The sequence below is a fragment of the Melospiza georgiana genome, chromosome 17 (assembly GCF_028018845.1).
Source record: "Melospiza georgiana isolate bMelGeo1 chromosome 17, bMelGeo1.pri, whole genome shotgun sequence".
In the NCBI taxonomy this organism is placed as follows: Eukaryota; Metazoa; Chordata; class Aves; order Passeriformes; family Passerellidae; genus Melospiza; species Melospiza georgiana.
In genome coordinates, this window is record NC_080446.1 from 2,651,276 (window position 1) to 2,671,653 (window position 20,378).

At 43.6% G+C, this 20,378-nt stretch overlaps 1 protein-coding gene across 4 annotated transcripts; it reads left to right on the plus strand.

Annotated features, from left to right (window-relative positions):
• Positions 1-943: 943 nt before the first annotated feature.
• Positions 944-8,630, plus strand: RAE1 (ribonucleic acid export 1). 4 transcript variants are annotated; one of them, XM_058036148.1, is made up of 12 exons: positions 944-975; positions 1,619-1,715; positions 1,848-1,952; positions 2,528-2,620; positions 3,012-3,098; positions 3,528-3,614; positions 3,849-3,920; positions 4,409-4,516; positions 4,824-4,930; positions 5,034-5,109; positions 5,615-5,809; positions 7,313-8,630. In XM_058036148.1, the coding sequence occupies exons 2-12, from the start codon at positions 1,626-1,628 to the stop codon at positions 7,397-7,399; spliced, it is 1,107 nt and encodes a 368-aa protein (XP_057892131.1). In that variant the 5' UTR covers positions 944-975; positions 1,619-1,625; the 3' UTR covers positions 7,400-8,630. The 4 variants fall into 4 exon arrangements, with proteins under 4 accessions (XP_057892131.1, XP_057892130.1, XP_057892129.1 ...); XM_058036147.1 differs by lacking the exon at positions 944-975 and adding an exon at positions 1,086-1,134; XM_058036146.1 differs by lacking the exon at positions 944-975 and adding an exon at positions 1,098-1,174.
• The last annotated feature ends 11,748 nt before the right edge of the window (positions 8,631-20,378 follow it).

Here is a 20,378-nt window from a genome sequence, read left to right on the forward strand (position 1 = left end):
AAAGGAGTATCTGTCAGTTTCTTGTTCAGTTTCTTTATCTCTGTACCTAGAGTATAATTTTTTCTCTTCCTTTGTTCAAACTATAAGAGTAATTATGATTTTTACAGACTGCTGCTACGTCCATTCTGTGGTTTCTGCTGTGAAACAGTGCCATGTGCAATAGTACACATAGAAAAGATAATGAAATATGTTCTTTCTGGCCAGAAAAATGTGAAGGTCAAAAACATATCCAGGAATTGTTTTGCCTTCTGTCTTAAAGCACTTCATGATGTTGTACCAAGCTTTTTGTATTTGAAGGGAGTGAAAGGCTTGCTTAAGAATTAATTATATGTGCCTCTTTTTTGGAAATTATTTTAGGTACTGCATTGTGGGATTTTGTGTTTACTGTAAATTATTAAAAGCCAGAAATAATTCCTGATTACTGCATATCTCAAGCAGCTATAAAACTTCCAGCAATCATATTATTATTTGTTTTCAATGAACAAATAAGAAAGTGGATGTTACTGATTAAGAATTTAATAAACAATCCTGTTAATAATGCACATCATAACAGAATCATTTATTTCATTTCATTCATTTCATTAATTCATTTCGTTGATTTAATTTATTTTGTTGTCTGTAAAACAGTAAAGAGAAGCAGAAAACTGTGATGATTGAAGTGTACATTAATTTTTATGTGAGGGAGTCATACTGCAGAGAAAATGCCTCCAACATTGATCTCCACAGGCATCACCACAGATCTTGCAGACGATATTTTCAGATTTATTTAGATTTATTTAGTTGGGGTTTTCTACTGTCACACCACTATTAAACTTGAATTAAACATCCGGCCGGCCCCGCCCCAGGCTCTGCCCCGCCCCGCCCGCTCAGGGCGCAGCCGCGGCCCCGCCCCAAGGCGCCTGCGCAGGAGGCGCGGCCCGTCCCGCGCTCGCCGCCGCTCGCGTCACAGGTCCGGCCCGGAGCGGGCCCGCAGCGGTGCGTGAGGGGAGCCCCGGGCCGGAGCGGGCCCGCAGCGGTGCGTGAGGGGAGCCCCGGGCCGGAGCGGGCCCGCCGCGGTGCGTGAGGGAGCCCCGGGCCGGAGCGGGCCCGCCGCGGTGCGTGAGGGGAGCCCCGGGCCGGAGCGGGCCCGCAGCGGTGCGTGAGGGGAGCCCCGGGCCGGAGCGGGCCCGCAGCGGTGCGTGAGGGAGTCCCGGGCCGGAGCGGGCCCGCAGCGGTGCGTGAGGGAGCCCCGGGCCGGGGGGCGTTCCGGTGCCGCCGGACGGGCAAAGGGAGCCCCGCGGAGCGGCGGCCTGGGGGGTGGGCGGAGAGCCCCGCTGGGGTGTGCGCCAGAGCGGCAGCACCCCCGGCCGCGCTCGGGTCTGGGCTCCCCGGGTGCAGCGAGGGGCACGGCGGGGTTGGCTCTGCCAGGGCGCGGCCCGAGAGGGCAGGTGGGAGGTGTGGGGGTCCAACAGCAACGAGAAGTGTCTTGTTATTTATTTATTTTATTTTACTGTATTTTGTTTGATATATTTGTATATCCCTGGGTGCCTCCCAGGAGCGTGCTGCTGTGGTGGCTGCGCTGAGACGCCCCGGGCACGCTGGAGGGCCTTGCGGGGCTCAACCTTTCTCTCGTTCGCAGGGCAAGGATGAGTCTGTTCGGATCCACGTCGGGGTTCGGTACCGGCGGTACCAGCATGTTCGGCAGCACCACAGCCGATAACCACAACCCCATGAAGGTGCGTGTGCCAGTCCCCTGTGCTGCTGTGTGTGTTACTTTGTCACAGCAGGACCTACTGACTCACTTTATAAAAGTAATAAGGGCTCGGTTCGCAGTTTTCAAAAGTTGTTCTGTCTCCTGTCCTTCATAGGATATTGAAGTAACATCTCCACCTGATGACAGCATATCTTGTTTAGCATTTAGTCCACCAACGCTGCCGGGTAATTTCCTCATTGCAGGATCGTGGGCAAATGATGTAAGTATTCTCTGTTAGACATGGAGATGAATAAAGTGCCTAAACTGCAAAATGGGATCCTAAAAGCTTGTGCAGGGCACCTGAAAACATAACTTGTTGAAGTACTGCAAGTTTTATGTCTGGTGTCAAGGCACTAAGTTTAACATAGTTGATAAATCATCACAAACCCAAACTATTTAAGTTATTAATTGAGTTATCATAGCAAGGTTTTTTTTGTTTGTTTGGAGGATGAAATTCCAGCTGGCTCAGGCAGGGAGGGAAGACAAATGTGGGCATGTTTTCTTACTGTTATGTTCTGCCCAGCTGAGGGTTCAGGGTTCTCCAGGACAGTGTGGTGAGGGGTTACAGGTTTGCAAGGCACTCTTGAGGTGGAATTGGAGTTGTGGGGCTGAGTTTTGGTTTGCAGCTGAGAAGAATATAAGCAAAAAAACCAAGGTTTCACTAGCTCTGAAAAACACAGACTTTGTTATTTATAACCATCATTTTGTTGACTAAACTAGGTCTGGAATCTCCAGGACAAGTTTTTTTAAGCTCCTGTTAATGTGGTTTATCTGCATTTGCTTCTCCTGTTGCAGGTTCGCTGCTGGGAGGTTCAGGATAACGGACAGACAATTCCAAAGGCTCAGCAGATGCACACGGGGCCTGTACTCGATGCCTGCTGGAGTGATGTAAGTTGCTTTTTAAAAACAAATGTACATTTTTACCTAAATTCCACATAAATTGGTGTGTGGTTTGCAGGCAGATTAGTGCCACAGGTAGCTGCAGCCCATGGTTGTTGCACAGACTGAAATTGCTGTAAATGTGTGCTCAGTGTGTCCTAGTGGGATGGGCTGGCATGGGTGTAAAAGTCACTTTTAAAGTTAGGATGTGTTAAAAGCTAGATAAAAATAGCACTGTTTGTTCTTCTATGACGTAGGAATAAATAAATTTGAATTTATGTTTCTTCTTTGTCTTGCAATCCCTCTACATGTTACATTGATGTTACACTGTTTCTAGAAGAGAACAACACTTGACAGTTTTCCTGTTCACTAATCTCTTGGTTTTATTCTTAATTTTTAGGATGGGAGTAAAGTATTTACTGCTTCATGTGATAAAACTGCCAAAATGTGGGATCTCAACAGTAATCAAGCAATTCAGATTGCACAAGTAAGTAAAGCCCAAAGTACTGAGTGTGTTTTTCTGTTTTTATTAAAAACTATCTTTCTAATTTTTATACTTTTGTGATAGTGAGGTGCACCTGAACAGGTGATCAAGGTGATTTAAAAACCCTGTGCATCTTTTTCTTGTGTTTTACTTAAGGGAGCTCTTTCCACTGCTGCAGTGATCTCACTAAGTCACCCTGATGCATTAGAGGGGAAAAATATTTTTAAGAAGTCATTCTGTTGACTTCATAAATGCCAGCTTTTTATTGCAACAACAACAGAATTACAATTTACATTTTCAAATGAGAAGTTAATGTCTGTTTGTAGAATATGTAATTGTGGTGACTATAATGAGTTACCAGTTGTAATTTAAGCAGAGTTGTTCTCTTTAATGATTGCTTCCTGCATGTGTGTTTGTCCTTTCTTTCCTCAGCATGATGCTCCTGTGAAGACCATCCACTGGATTAAAGCCCCAAATTACAGCTGTGTGATGACAGGAAGCTGGGATAAAACTTTGAAGGTATGATTTTTACCTGAACACATGGACAAAGTGTGCTAATAATTTGTGTATAAAAATATTTACATGCAGTGAAAATATCTTATTAATCTCTAATAATTAATGGAATAGCTTCACTTCAGAGGGAGTTGCACTATTCTGACTGTAACAAGAGTGAAACAGTTACACTTAAAATCACTACAGGAGAATGTATCCTGAGCTCCAGGTGTGAGTTTGTTTGTTTCTCTGTTCCATCAGTTCTGGGATACCCGCTCACCAACTCCCATGATGACTCTGCAGCTCCCTGAAAGGTGTTACTGTGCAGATGTGGTAAGTCAGGAGATGTGGCAGACTGGTGCCAGCTGGAGAACTGGGAGGAGGAAGGACTTTTGGGGGCTTCTGCAGGACAGGATTTGGATACTGTTAGTGTTTGATGTCTGTGTGATGGTAGTACTAGAACATTATCTGATCTTCTTGATCAGGCCCTGGAAAATTGGGATTTTCATCATACCAAACACCCTTGGTGTCCTTTTAACATCACAAAAGTCAGCATTGAGGACTGACCCACCCTTAGTTCTGGACAAGTTTGTAAAACACTATTGCACTTCACACTGGAAAAATTAGCTCATAATTAGAAGATTTTTGGTGTGTTAAATTTCTCAGTGGCAGGGAAAAACTTGAGTTTAAAGATGTGTGAATAAATGAACTTTATCTGCTTCCTATTTCCCTCCCTCTCATTCCTTTAAGTTCTTCAGGGTGCTCTGCCATGCAATTAACACGGGTGTCTCTCTTCTAACCTGTTTTACAACCTTATCCAGGTTCATCCCATGGCAGCTGTGGCCACTGCAGAAAGGGGATTGATAGTTTATCAGTTAGAGAACCAACCTTCTGAATTCAGAAGAATAGAATCTCCTCTGAAACACCAGGTAAATAATAATATTTGTATTTATACAGATCATTGACATTGTGGGCTTGACATTTTTTGTAAAAACAGGCAGTGTCTCAAAACCAAGTTATCTTAGCATGGCAGTGATGTGGTTTGCCAGTGATCTGTTGCTGATATTTACAAGGATTTAACAAATTAAACTGTTGCTCAAATTCTCAACAGAATTTGATCTATCTCTTGACCTTGCTAGTGGTTTTGCCTTACCTGCATTGATGACTTTGAAGTTTTGTGTTGCTGTGAAAAAGATGTCTCTGCCTAAAACTCCTGTGTATCTTTCTCCAATTCAGCATCGCTGTGTTGCTATTTTCAAAGACAAAGTGAACAAACCAACTGGATTTGCCCTTGGAAGCATTGAAGGCAGAGTAGCTATTCATTATATCAACCCCCCAAACCCGTAAGTATTCAATAAAACATCCACTATTTATTGCTCAGGTCACAGGGATGGAAATAAAAAGCTTTTTTTAAAAATATTTTTAACTTTTTAATTTCCTTTCCAGTGCAAAAGATAATTTCACTTTTAAATGCCATCGCTCCAATGGAACAAACACATCAGCACCTCAGGACATCTATGCTGTGAGTATCCAACATGTGTCATATATACACTGTACACTCCTAATGTAAAGTTGGCTCTGAACTGTTCTCCTTCACCTTTTATCTTGCCTAAGGCTCTTAGACACATTTAAAAACCTGTCATAGTCATTCCTTAAGAGGAAAGGCAAATTTTTGTACTCTCATAAAACAAGCAGTAGATCAGCCTTTCATTGAATCTGCTTGTCAACAAGTGGAGTTGACACTTGTTGATCTTGCAGATACTGAAACAATAGTTGTGTAATGGCATTATGCATTGGATTATTAGGCACTCAGCCAAAAAGATGGTGTTTTTCTTGTTGCTTTGGTGGGCTTTCTTAGCTGGTTTTTGGGGATTTCTTTCTCCAAAGAAATTTTAAAGAAATAAGAGCTGTATTTTGTTGAAATTTAATGTATTTACTCTCGTAGACTTCAGCCCACCTTGTGTGAGTGTGCCCATCAGCTGTTGCTGTGTGTGGTGTTTTTCATGGTGTTCTGTGTGGCTCTGCAGGTTAATGGGATTGCATTCCACCCTGTGCATGGTACTCTGGCCACAGTGGGCTCTGATGGGAGATTCAGCTTCTGGGATAAAGATGCACGGACAAAGCTAAAAACCTCAGAGCAGCTGGACCAGCCAATATCTGCTTGTTGTTTCAACCACAATGGCAATATATTTGCTTATGCTTCCAGCTATGATTGGTCAAAGGTAAGAAGGATTTAGACTCATGTTCATACTTTCAGTTGACACCTAAGACTCTTCTTGTGAGGTTTTTACTGGTTTTTTTAGTAAGTTGTAAGTGAACCTTTCTGATTTCTAAGAGAGCTTCAAATGGCCATTTTGGCCACTTGATGAAGTTTAAGATTGAAGCTGTGAATCTGTGGTGTTTCAGCTCTAGCAGGACAGGATTGCTAAATGCTGCTGGTTGACAAATGTGGATGAGCAAACTGTAAATTCCCTGATTCAGAGGTTGCTATGGTTGCTCACACAGCACGGTTGTGCCGTGGGCAGTGTCACAGGGCAGTGTGGCACCCTGACAGCTTCCCACAGAGCTTGTGAAATGCACATCTCTGCTGCTGGTGCAGGCAGAAAAGCTGTCACTGTGATTATAAACACTTACACCAGTGCTTGAATGCTCTCTATTAAATTTTCACTGCCACTTAGTGAGGCTTTTGATAGTGCTTATTTATTTATTTCTCTTCCACACTTAACAATGCAGATGCAGCAGAACCACAGCAAACCATGATCTGTGGAAAATCAATACTTCCTAATAGTTTAAGGAGGGAGGGCAGCAAGCTTGGAATGTAACTAATTTTCATGGTGCTTGGAGGATAATGCTCTTGTGGTTTTGAGTGAAATGAATGCAGAAATCTCAAAGATTAACTCAACTGCATGCCACAGAGAGCTAAATTTTAATTCACTGCATTGTATTTAGTCCTCTGCCCACATTAAAGTATTTGTTTGTGTCAGGGCAGATGAATTCCTCAGTTCTGCTGCTTGGGTAGACTTTCAGATCTGTAAACCAGTATTAAATAGTAAAATCAGTTGGTGCTAAGTGCTAACCCTCCTTCCTTCCCAGAGCCATTTCTTGTCCATGGCGTTGGTAATTTCCAGCTTGCCTGTTGGACCTCAGTAGCTTTATTAGTGTTTACTCTCCCTGATTTGGATACTTGGGTATTCATTTGGTAATGTGTATGAAAATGATATGCAAAACAGGACATTTGCATCTGCAGCTGGGGAACAAAATTCTGCAGTTGTCTGTAGAACTTGGGCTTCACTTGGGAAAATGTGACCTTATGTCATTTAAAAGATAGAAAATCTAAAGTGAAGCTGGGTGGCCATTAAAGGTTTGGTTTTTTCTCTGCCTCAAGTGACATTTAAAAGAAATAATACTGAGTTCCTTGGCTGCATCTGTAAAGTAGAACTTAGAGATACGTGGTTATTTTTAAAATTAAAAATATTTCATACTTTAAAAATGGATAAAAGTCTCTTAAATTTTACTTTATATGTATAATTCTTGTAATTGCTTGTTCAAGTAAGCTGTTCCTAATCCACCAGTGTGGTCCAATACCTGGTCTTAAAAGCTTTAAGATTAAATTTAAGATTAAATCTTAATAAACCAGACTAATGGAATATTTATATTCTTACATTTTAAGTAATGCTGATATTTTTTCTTTGAAGAGAGTAAATGTAGATTATTTTTGTCTTTAGGGTCATGAATTCTATAATCCACAGAAGAAAAATTACATTTTTCTGCGAAATGCAGCAGAAGAGCTGAAGCCCAGGAATAAGAAGTAGTGAGTCTGACTTGAACTCCTCTACTTGTTCTGCCCTTCCTGCCTCTGCTCTTGGGCCATTTGTGCCCTGTTGCACCATGGTTCAGTCAAATTTGGATCACAAACATTTAGCAGGAACTGTAAAAATGACAGTAAATGCATTCTGACTTGCTGGAGAACGTTTCCAAATTAGATACTCTGATGTGTATAAGAAAGAGAGGCTTGTATTGATGTGACTTAACCACTCTCTGTTCCACAGCAATAATGAAATTGCAGCAAAATCAGAATCTGGGGTGGATATTCCTGCCTTGAAGTGCAACCATTTGTATCTCTGGATTTATTTTGTTAGTATTACATTAAAATATGTTAATTATAATCGTTCTGGAGAAGTTGTATAAATACTGTATTTTTTGTAAGTACTTGGAGAATCACCAGTAATTCTTCTCAAAGGAGGCTTGTTTTTTTTCTTATTAATAATTCAGAGGTCCTTTCATTGCTTTCTGGTTTTTGAAATGGAAGCATTGTCTGCTGTATGCCAGGAAGAAATGCCTTGCAAATAGTTTTCCCTCCTGTTTTAGATGGCTAGGAAGGTATGTAGGGGGCCAAGGGCAGTGACAGAAACTCAAGGCAGAAGATGGGCCCAGTGCAAACTTTAGATTTTTCTGGCACTGCTGCAGTGGACATGACTTCTGAGCAAACTGCTGTTTCTAGTTCAAAGGAGAAGTTGCAGTGGTGCCAAGTGGTGAAATAGCTCAGAGTTCAGGAACATGAGCAAACCTTTAAAGGTTTTATTCATGACCAAACCAATGTGTGCAAAATCCCTTTTACCCAAGCTTCTTTGAAACTGACACCTTTTAGAGCTGTAAGCTGAGCATTTTAACATGGTTTTGTCCTGTCAGAGGGTGTTCAGGACTGAAAAATTCATTTTTGTATTAACTAGAAAGTAGTGCTGGGAAGCTTCATCCTGATCAAAAATGCTGTGAAACAAAATGAGTGGGTCTCTTTCTGACTTGAATCTACACTGTTTACTTTTAACTAGCCAGTTGTATACATGCCAAAGTTTTCTTTTTGGAAGTGAATGCTTATTATTCCTGTCTAACTATTGTTTGTTTGATAATGACTGAATAAAAAGGGGATGGGGGGAGCATGTATAGAATTTCATGGCATATTGTACAAATTCTCTGTAAAACTGTTATGGTTTAATGCTGGTGGTTACGGATTCATGCTGAGTTTCAAATAAAATTTCTACTAAATGCTTTTTTATATTCAGAAGTTCTGTTCCAATAATGTGGGCAAGGCAATGTGCTTCCTGTTTCAAAGCAGCTTCTTGGCCTTTCACTGCAACTCAGGGACATTTCTGAAAGTCAGCTCCTTTTCCTCCAGCTGCCTAAGCTGAGAACCCAATGCATTTTCCAACTTCTGTTCCACTACAAATGATTCCTGTGGGTTTGCCTCAAAGAATTGGGAGAGCTGGTGTGAAAGGCCTTTTGTTCTGAGACGAATCAAGTTCATTGCTGTTTCAGCAGCCAAACACCTGACATGGTGAGTACAGATGAGTCACAGACTCTTCAGACTCCCTCCAGCCCACTGTCTTCACTGCAGACTCTTCCCTGAGTTCATCAGTTTGTGCTGGATGGGTATTTCTTGTTTGGTATAGAGGAAAATCCTTTAAATACACCCAACTCTGCGTTGTTAAGGCATTATCTTTTTCTGTTTTATTTCTCAACATAGTTTGTTTTTTTCCCTGCTACCTCTGTTTTACATAGTTTTAGATTTTGCATTCATGCACAATTTGTTTACTTTAAGGTAGGAAAGAGTTCCCAGCACTTAAATCAGTAGCTGATCATTTGCTTAAACATTTCTTTGGTTTCTGTTGATTTTTCCCTAAGGTTGTGATTGTTATGCAGCAATCTTTGGTTATTAGCACATTTTTCCAGCCTTCCCAGTCAACTGAATGCCACCAAGCAACTGCAGGCTGGAGATCAGGTGTGAGTGATCACTGAAGTGTGCACAACTCCCACTGGAGTGAACAGGGAGGAATGGAATGTGTCATTGTTTCCTGCTTTAAAAAAATCTCATTTTGTTTAAATACTAACAATGTGAATGAGTGAGAGAAAATAATGAGTTGAGCAGGTTACATTTCTCTGGGATCCAGTGGAGCTGCACCTGCTTCAGTGGCCACTGGGGCCAGCACTGGTGAGTCTGCTTTCATAACACATTGTGTGTCAGGATGTTGAGGGCTTACTCTGCTGGCCTGAATTCCTTTGTCACTGAGGCTTCAGAATTATTTAATCATCACTTGCTACTTGTTCAGACTAATTTTAGAAGGACATAGTTTCCATTATGTTGCTGTGCACATCAGATGTGTTCAGCTGGGAGGAGAGTCAGGCTTTGAACTGAATTGTTTTCCATTACCCAAGTTAAGAGAGCACATTGGCAATTTGCTCTTCCCTGGAACTATTGTGAGGTTCTGTTGTAAAGTACACACAGCTGTATCCCTTCAAGCATCAAAAATGGAGTTTATTCACACCCTTTAAAGTGTTAGTGCATTTCTGGAAATGTATTCACTTGCTATTCTGTGGCAGTTACCTGTCCAAAAAAACTGAGTGAAGAATGTAAGATGCTAACATGTACCCAAGGCTAACACAGGAATGCATGATGTATAAAATAACTTCTTTAATTTTCTGAAAGTTTGCTGTCAATGTGTTTTATTGCAGGCAAATAATCTTTGGCATAAAGAGCAGCCCAGTTAAACCCCTCAAAAGGGGAACATTTTACAGTCTCAGATGAGTTTCCTGCTGCTGCTCTCACATGTCAGTGGTTTTGCACATTGGTTTAATGAAATGTATTTCAGAAAACGAAATAATTGGCAAAGTTTGTCTGCTAGAGCCTTTCAGAGATGAAACAAGACATGTTTGCACAATGGCAGGCAGGCAGAGTATTGATTTACCATCTGCCACAGGAAATGCAATCCTGAATTGGTGAGTATTCCAGTTTAGCTCCTAGACCAGAAAACTTGGTCACTGAGTTGTTCTGCAGAGGGGAGTGGGTTTGAGACTGAGGTGGGATTGGTGTACATGGGATATTTCAATAAAACTGTTGCTGTGCCTGGCTCAGTTGAGTGCTGAGCAAGTGCTGTTTGCAGATGAGGTGTCTGGGCAGCTGCCCACGATAAGGAATTGTATCAGATCACTATCATGACGTTTTACACTCTCCAGCCTTTGAAATGACAGAAACTACTGATTCCCAATTTGTTTGCTTTCTGCAGAGATGAACCTGAGCAAAATGAAAAGGCTGTTAATTTCTAAGTCTCCAGATTGGCTAATGAAGTGCCATTGGCAGTCATTTGGGTAAGACTGATTTATTTCACAAAACTGGTGCAGATTCATTGTGTAAAGCATTTCCCCTGGGTTATTGAGCTTCACAGCCAGGTGATGATCATCACCGGGAGCTGCAGCACACAATAACGACTGGAGCAGATTCAGGACAGGAACAATTCCCGGTAACTTTCCCCACGCCGGCAGCTCAGGGTGCCCGGAATGCAGCCGTGAAGCCGCGGCTGTAACGCTGCTGTGGTGCCAGGCGATGGCAGTGCTGATGGCTCCTGAGCACAGCTCTCCTTGCAGCCGGGGCGGGGCTCTGCACGGAGCTGGAGTGCTGCTGGAATACAAGGTACAGTTATTTGTAAAAACAGCTTCTCCCAAAATACTCAGGGAACAGAAAAAGATGGAAATAATTTCCATGTTTTGAGTTTTCAGGAGTGTACCTGGTATCCATGCACATAAACCAAGTCTTTAGAACTAACTATGCAATGCTCTTTCAGCTGCTCAGTGAGACATCTGACCAGGCAGGTCATGGATTTGTCCCCTTCTCTCACTACCAGGCCCTGAAGGTCCCCTGAACCAAGCCAACCAAACCAGTTTCTTCTTCTCCTGGCTGCTGGCCTCAATTCCTGGGCTCCATTCCTCCCTTCCTTGAAGGCTCCTGGGCAGCCCAGTGCTGCTGCTGAGCACCCAGGGCTCTGACTGTGAAATTATGGAGTTAGAAATGCTCAGGGGAGAGCTGGGACCCAAACTGCTCTGGGCAGTGACCTGTGAGCCCTCCATTGTCCTCTGCTTCCTCAGGGCTGAGTGGCTCATTCTGGGACATCATTTCCAAGTGTATGTGGTTGTTACATTGATTTACTAAACCATGTGTTAGGAGCCTCACACTTGCAGAAGGTCCAGACTAAAAAGAAATTATAAATTCTGTATTGTGCTATTTACAGTTTGTACCATATTGATGCTACTTGTAGAAATCCTGTGCCATACTAATCATAAATTCTGTGCTGTGCTAATCAGAATATCCTGCTGGGAAAACCTTGGTTGTAACTACAATTTAGTGCTGTCTTTATTCTGCCAAAAACCCCTAAAAGAACCCATCTGTCCCCTTAGTGCCAGGTGCAACAGATGTAATTCAAAGGGGAAAAACCCAGGAATATTTCCACTGACAGAATGTTGTCTTTGCACACCTTGGGCTGTGGGTTGGAGCTGGCAGAACTGCATTTCATCCTGCAGCTGGTGTTCTAACAGCTGGAAGTCATCTCTGCATTTCCAGGTAAGCTCGGGTTTATACACAGCAGTGCAGGGCCCATCCTGCTCTCAGCAGCAGCACAGCCATTCCCTGAGAGGAATCTGCTGCTGCTCTTCCTTTGCCAGGTCAGAATAAATGGAGCAACAGCAGCTGGCTGTGGGAGACTGCTGGGACTGCCCCTGGTTCTGTGTGCATGTGGAATCAGCAGTAGGAACAAGCCCGTGAAAGCAAAGCCTCTGGAGTGGCATCAGCTGCAAGCAGTGTGAGCTGAGAGCTCCAGGTAGGTCCCACTTTAGCAGAATGGGACCTGAGTGACCAAATTGATCTCACTTCTTCCTCATGGGCAAAGCAAACTTGCAGGTGTTTGCACCATTTACCTGCTCCTGGAATGGGGATGGTGCTACAGCTGGTAAAAGTAATTCACATTTTTAGGTCTTGGTTGCAAGGTACATGAGACTGAGGCAGCACCACAAAGGGGAGCATGTGCCTTGGGAACACTCGTGCATGGACAGAGTAATTCCAAATGTTTGTGTTGCATCAGTTCTGCAAATGCTTTTTGTTACAGTGCATAAAAGATACAATAGCTGCCAGCATTAGCTTTGTAAAGAGAGACCGTTTTCTTCTGTTGACTAATTATGCAGTGAATATATTCAGTTTGAAGGGACACTTCAATAATTTAGCAGCATGTGCCAGGTAATACAGCAGCTTTTGTCTTCCTGGTGGCACAGATCTGGAATCGTGTGTAACCCAATCCCTGGCTTTATGTTTTCAAGGAAGTGTTTGGTATAGCTCCTGTATCAAGTGCCACTGAAAAGCAGCCTAGATAAGAGATTAGGGTAATGCTCTTCCCTGGGTGTAGGGAAAGTTTACCCTTTGCTGCCCAGGGTGTCTTTTGCAGGCAGTAACTGCTTTGTAGTGTGAGGTGTGGATGGGCTGAGATCCAGCAACGAGTTTGTTGCAGGAATGGGAGAATGCTGCAAACTGCATGTTGAACACCCAAGTCAGCTAAGCCTGTCCTTGGGGTGCATTAACAAATGTAGTTTGACAGGGAGTGCTTTCTGTCATTCATGTTTCTTAAATGCAGATTGTTGATTTGTTGCTGGACAGAAAAGGAGAGGGGCAATGTTCATTTCCTGGGAACACTGTGAAATAAAACTCAGGTAATGGATTTTCTTCACCCCTTCCCAAGGTACTTGCTCACAGTTGTGCCATCTCCCAGAAGGGTGTAAGCTCAAATGTCCTTTTCTGACACCCTGCCAACTGGTTCAATCACCTTCCTTCCTTTGCCTATAAAACACAGCTCACTACTGATCTACAGCACAGGGAGATCCATTTGGTTTGGAATATGCCATGATTATTGCAGTCAGTAAAGGGCAGAGATAATGCACTAGCTCAAACTATTCTCAAATGACTAAACTGCAGCTCAAATACAATTTTTACAACTGTTTTTCTTTGGAAGGACAGCTGTCTGCCATGCTCCTGCTGTAACAGTGGGATTTATTTGGAGTCAGGTATCACTCACTGACAGGTGATTGCTTTCTGCAGATACCTGACTCTTTTCCTTGGAGGTCTCCCTTTCCTAAGTAATGCTCATTCTTGGTCTGTAGCAGCAGGCTTGCAGACAGCAGTTGGTTGGTTGGGCATTAATGTTTAATTTACAGAGCAGGATCTATATAATTGTAAAGAAGAACATCTGCATTTGTGGAACATTGTCAGGCTTCAAACATGAGTATGTAGCATTTCAGAAACACTTTAACTGGGCTGAAACAGCTTTTCAAAGAACCACAGAAAGATGGTCTATTTAAAGAGAACAGCTTAGCAAAACCTTGTCATTGAGCCCTTCCAGCTTTTGTTCAGCCATTGGCTGTGTGATGCAGCTGGGGCCACTCTGCAGTGCTGACCTGTGTCTGCCACAATGCCTGAGCTCATCCACTTCATCATCTGGGCACCTTTCTTTGGTGGTCCTGCAAACAGCAGCAGGGAGATGATTTAACAGAGAGGATGATTTAACTCTCCAAACTGTTCTGAACGTGGCTTGGCCCAGGGTAACATTTCCCACTAGTGACCTACTTGCTGCTTAACAGGGCTGGTGCTGTCACAGCCACACTGGTCTGGAAATAGAGGAGTGGTTTTTTCTCCTTGTAGGCTGATGAAAATGTTCTTTGAGGTAAGACTGGCCCTGGCACCCCAGGGCTGGCAGAAGGAAAACCACACTCCAAGCAGCAGAATGGATTTCCTCATTCAGTACTGATCCACACACTTCATTCACAAGCTGGACTTCAAAATACAATCAGCCCATCTGCCAGCCTTTTTGTCCTCCTGAGGATGCAAAACCTGCCCTCTTTCTTGTCTTGCACCTTTCTCCATGTGCTTCCCCACTAACTAAAGGCATGATGGGCACTAACTGGGCTGTGTGATTTAGCAGGACTGGCCTGCCTTTGTTCCACTTGTCATGTTCAGCCGATGCCATTGTCCTGTGGCAGTGTTGGGGACATCGTGTTGCTGCCTGCTGAGCTGTTGGTGGCTTTTCCCCACCAGCAATCACTGCTCCAGCAGGCTGGATGTGGATGTTGGACTGCCAGGAGCCAGTGGCACTGCCCAGGTGAGCTTTGTCCCCTCCAGTCAGTGACTGTGCTGCCCTGCTGTGGCACCATTGTAACTGGTTCTTTTTGTTTTGTCAAAGGCCCATTTTGGACTTTTTGAGATCAAGCAGAAGCTACAATCATCCTGTCCAGATTTCAGTGCAGGTAACTCTGTTTTTCTTTTTCAATACCTTTCCAGGCTCCATGGAAAAAGCTTCTGTATCTGATATGTTGGTTTGTTGTCTTGACATTCCAATTGTGTTTATATCCTGTTCAGAGCCACTGCAACGAACCTTTGCAGCCTTGTGTTTAAATAGAGTAGACATGGTAACTAGAAGGCTCTAAGAGTTTCAAACAAAACCTTTAAGGAAGGTTAATTGCCATGCCAACACTTTTTCTTTTTGTGTATGTTCTTCTGGCCAGGTTCACTGTGGGCATTAAACAATTTCTACAAGTATCACAAGTGGAAAAGTGATATCAGAGTAGATGGATTATTTATCTCATTGGATGTGATGTGACAGAAGAGTCTGGATTAGTGAGGACTAAAATACAGCAACCTGGGGAAAAGGACCATGAGGTTGAGGAGGGGATCCATGGGTGAGAGTCTTCTGCTGTTGAGAATATCTGTTGTGTCCATACAGCTGTGCTCTACATCCCAGAGCTGAGACATCTTGTTTAATGTTGTTCTGTGTCCTGGCTGCTCCCTGGTTGGAGTGGGTGGACAGTAGCTCAGTTTGTGCTACCAGTGTCACATGCACTCCCATGAAAAGGTCATGGGATGTGGCCCTGGCAGCTTTGGCAGAGATTGTTAGAAGCTCTCTGGCATTTTCTTTTTTTAAATCAGAAAATACCACTTAGTTTAACATAACTCCACAAATATTTGCAAAAAATATAATTATTAATGCTGTTTCAAAAGGCCTTACTTTTTCTGCTCCCTTCCTTTAAAGAATATTAAATTATTTCTTGTTCATTTTAAAATGTAGTTTTATGGTTTTCAAACTTCAGAAGTATAAAGTTACAATTAATATTTTCCCCAACTACAACATAAAATTGAAATAGCAAAAATATTTGTTTAACTATTTTGAGATGTAGTTTGCATGTTTGACTCAAATGGAATGTTTTTTTCTAAAAAACTTTTTGTGGGAGGAAAGTCCTTGTGATGATTAAATCCCAGCCTGAGAGAGATGGGACCATATTTCCATTAAAGAGAGAGAGAGTTTCTGGGCAGGGGTTCAGGGAAGGAACAGAATCTTTATTGGAGGTTGTGTTTAGCAGGTGATAACAAGTGGTTTCATCTCCTAATCCTTCTGTCTCTTCTCTCAATGCCCTTCCTTGCAGATTTGGGAATACAGAGACTCTTCCTCCATGACATCACCAAACCATGGAGAAATAGGCAGTATTTTAGCCTACATATTTAATGTTCTGCTGAGATCTAGATGCTGTCAAAGCAGGAAAATGTTTCCTGCATCTATCTCACAGCTCCTGCTCCCCACTGCTTACTGCCAATGGAGATGTGGTAGAAAATCTGGAGAGAAACTTCTGTCCCAGAAACCACCATGAGCTGTTTGCTTTGCCCTGTTCCTTTTCTGCTTCTAACCCTTTATCATCCCCTTCCTGCCTTCTATGAAGTAAAGAAGAAACTAAGATCAGCTAGTGAAGGGTTTCCTGGATTTGTTGCATAATTTAGCTGCAATATGAACATCTGCACTTTTCCTTAGTCATTCTCTAAGAGGTTAAAGAGAGATGATCCCCAAGTCACAGGAAAGGCAAGGGTTACCACTGCTCTAGGCCAAGACATTACAATAGTGATGATGACAAAACTATTTGGCAGAGATGCCAGCAATGCCAGCAAACAAGGCACCATCCTAATCAAGGGCAGTATTTTGATTGCTCAGAGAGCCAGCCCAGCTCCCTGCTGTCACACTGTGACAATCCCCAGCCCAGTGTCATTCCAGCTCCCCAGAGTGTTTGCCAGGGCTGGGGAGAGTCTGTACACACAGCTCCCAGGAGCTGGACCTGCACAAACAGAGAACTGCAGATGGTGGAGGAGAAATGCCCCAAGGGCAGAGTAAAAAGCACCAAGAAATGCAGGTGTGCCCATTCAGGGTGGCTGCAGCACATCTGCCCCACCACAGGTTCCACTGAAGCACCTTTCCTTGCTGACCTGGTCCTTCCTGCTCCAAGCAGGTGCTTCATCCTCCCCTGACACACAAGGGCATGGGGAAGGAAAAGGGCCAAGCTGTGCTCTGAGAAACTCCTGGGAAATGGTGATGGTGGCACAAAGAGCAAAGCACAAGACTCCTGAATATCAGACATTCTCCCTGCTGGCAGTGCAGAGTATGAGCAATGTGATGGCACAGCCTCTTAGTTTCCTTGGCCATATTTTATGCCTTTATTTTCATCTAGACTTATATCCAAGGCTTGCAGTGCACTTCCTGTGGCAAGATCCTCCAAGCAGTTATGAGCTCTGCAATATTCCTCCAAGCCTTCTTCTTTTTCAGGAATCTTGTTTGCAATTACCATGATTCTGTTTGTCCTTTGTCATGGCACAGATATGCAATTTTCATTTTCTGAAGGGACATCAAATGGGAGGGCAGGAAAGTTTGAGGAAGTAGAGTAAGATTTTTAATAACATTTCCTTTAGCCACAATAACACATGCTTGTGGTCCAGCAGAATTGAGTGAGGTGTCCATTTGTGTTCTCTCAGTCCCAGAGTTACCAATGCCCATAGCCATAATTTTTTTAAATGCAAGTTACTGGAATAATAAATCAGGTCACTCTAGATGCCCACTAGAGCTGATGATCTGCTTCTGTGTAACCAGTGCAGCCAGCAAGAGGAAACAGAGTTCACTCAGAAGAGGAAATACTCTGGAGGATTCCTACAGAAACCAAAGCCAAAAACAAGCCCTGATTGGGAACCCCCTCTGCTCAACTATTTTGTTACAAGTGGCCCAAAGAAGAATGATTTTCATTTTTCAATTCTTGTTGCAGCAGCAGCTCTGGGCTAAGCAATTGTTATGGTGTGCTCAGGGCACCAAACCAAAAAATCTGAGACAGAGGGCCCAGATGCAGAATTCCCTGCGATAACCTAAAGCAAATGCCACTGGATGCAGCTCCCTCAAGATCTCCCTGCTCACAGCCTCGCTGGTGGCCAGCATCCAGACTGAGCATTAGCAAAACCAACAAACCAAACAGTTCCCACAGTAAGTGCCTTGCTCTCCAGTTAACTTATTTAACTGTGGAGCTTCTCCGGGGGATGTTTCATGTGCTGTTGTTGCAATAAGCAGGTATCCATGGCAAAACCCGAGGGCACTGCCCTACAGCAATGAAGTCTTGGCTAAACAGCAGCAGGAACTGGAAAAGGTCAGAGCTCCACAGCAGCCCTGCTCCATTTTAAAAATAAAGCCCATCAGCTTGCTAAGAAACAAGGCAGGTTCTTCAATGGCTTGCAGGTCAGACCTGGGGTGTCTCAAATCAATTTTCCCAAAGACACTGGGGGAAGGAAGGAAAATGCTCAGACAAGTCTACAGGAGAGCAGCACAGAGCTTCACTGCCAAGGGAGGGACAAGAACAGAAGGGACTCTGGGGCTTTGCAGAGGCCAAGGAACAGGGAACATTTTCCCTGCTGCTCTTTCCCCATCTCAGTCCTGTTCTTGTGCTCCCAAAGGTACAACTTCCTGCTATAATCTATTTTTCATCTTTAGGCAGGGACCACTTCTATATGGTTCTGTACCTGGATGGCCTTGCAGCGCCACCTTCTCTAGGATTGTCAGTGGAATCCAGCACATTGGTACAGCTCTTCCATTCCACCTCTTGGATAACACTGCTGAAATCCACCAGAAGGAGCCTTTGTGTATCAATTTTGCTTGAGCCTTGAGGAATGTATTAACAGGTAAGTAAAAACCCAGTGAGTCCTCTTAACTGTGCTGAATTATCATAAAATTAATCTTCCCAATCTGAATGAGAATAGGATGCTCTGGATTTGCAATACAAATCCTGTACATTAAGGATGTGGATGGTTGTACACCCATAGCAAAACATGACTCTTCTCCCAGCCTCCTCATTGACTGACCTGTGTAGTTTTATTTCTTAATAACAACAAAGGACTAAATGCACCCTACAATAGCTTATATCAGGTCTGTGTTCTCCTTGCTTGCAGTCTGCTCTTGGATTTGTGCTAAGCAATGTCCTGCCTTCTCCAAGGCAGCTCCATACTTTGAGATATGTTTGTTTTTACAGGAGTTATCTTTGAGATAACTCAAAGAAAGTTGAAATATATTCTTCTCTTCTCAGATACTCCTATTGTTGCAGTAAAAGCATGGGAGATGTCAGCAAACTGGCTCTGCCAAACTCCTGCAGCTTTAATCTGATGGCTGGATTTTATCTGTAGGTGTTTTGAGGAGGACGAGTGCTTTTCACGAGAACGAGGCGGAAAAAAAATAAAAGCAAACTCATTAACTTCCATAAAGTTATCCTCACTCATTTTCTCTTCCCTTTCCTGCTGTGTTTGTGGTAACAGCTCATTAGAGCCTGTGTTTGCAATAGCTGCAGCATGAGACAGGAGATTTCATTTCCCCTCCTGCTTTCCAGGATGTGGCAGAACCGAGGCTGCTACCAGGGGTTTGTGCTGCTCACTGAGCACAGGTTGAGCCTGAGCTCCTTTCTTGTAGGAAACTCCTGCTCCTGCCTCCAGGGAAGAAGAGGAGCTGGGATTTCTCCTTTGAGAGATGTCGGGCTCATGTTTGAAGAAGAAAAAGCCTGTGCTGTTTCCCCCCCCCGACAAGCACAAGCATGGAGAACAGAGATGCTGCTGGTGTCTCTGGAGAGCTCTGCCAGCCCTGCCTGCCCTGCAGAGGAGCCAGAGTCTGGTTGGATGGTTTGAATCCCTGCCATCATTTGGAGCAGAATGAAGCTCTGTAAAGGACAGTGCCTGGATGCCAGCGGGGCTGTCATTAGCTCGGGCAGCCCAGGAAGCAGCTGATGTGCAGTTTGTGGTGGAAGTCATGCAGACACAAGGGGTGACAGGGGGTGGAGAGGCCCCAGCCCCTGGCTGCACCCTGGCCCCAAAGGTGTGTTCCAGGCTGTTTGGATGGACCAGGCACAGCTTCACAAGACACAAAGGCTCCATGGACCATCCATTTGATGTCAGTTTTTCAGTGATGTTGGGTGCCTCTGGCCCAGCTCCATCTTTCTTCCACAGTAATCAAAGGAAATGCACCCTAGTCTTGGAGTCTGGTGGTTCAGGACTGAAAGCTTAATGGCTTTCCTTGGCTTTTTTTTCCCCCACTCTCTCTTTTATGAAGCATAGGGTGTTTAGAACTATGGAAGCAGTGCAAGAAAAATATTAATGAATAACTATGGAGTGCAGACATTAATGCATTCCTTTCTCTTGAAATAACTGGCTTTTCTCGGTGGGGTCTGTAACAAAAAAAGTGTCTGCAGAGTCTGAACCTGCTGTATAGAAGCCAAAGTAGATGATGATGATTTAGAACTTCACTGGCTTGCTTTTTTTTTTTTTTTTTCTAAAATGTTATCTCTGCATTTATCATATTGCAAAAATCTCTTTCTCTGAGAAATGATAAACCTAAGGCAGAGGGGCAGTTCTTGAGATTCTGGGTGATGGAAAGTATGAACAAATAATGATTTTTGTGATCCTGTCCCACACCCCAAACTCCAACTGATGCTGGAGAGGAGGAATTAAAGCATTGCAAGCACCCCACCATTGAGTTCCCCAGTGGTGGGTTGGGTTTTCAGCTTTTGTTTTCCTGCAGTTATGGACCAGGGGCTACATGCAGCAAATATGGGGCTGTCTTATAGTAACAATTCTCCCAGGTTTGAATCGCAGGT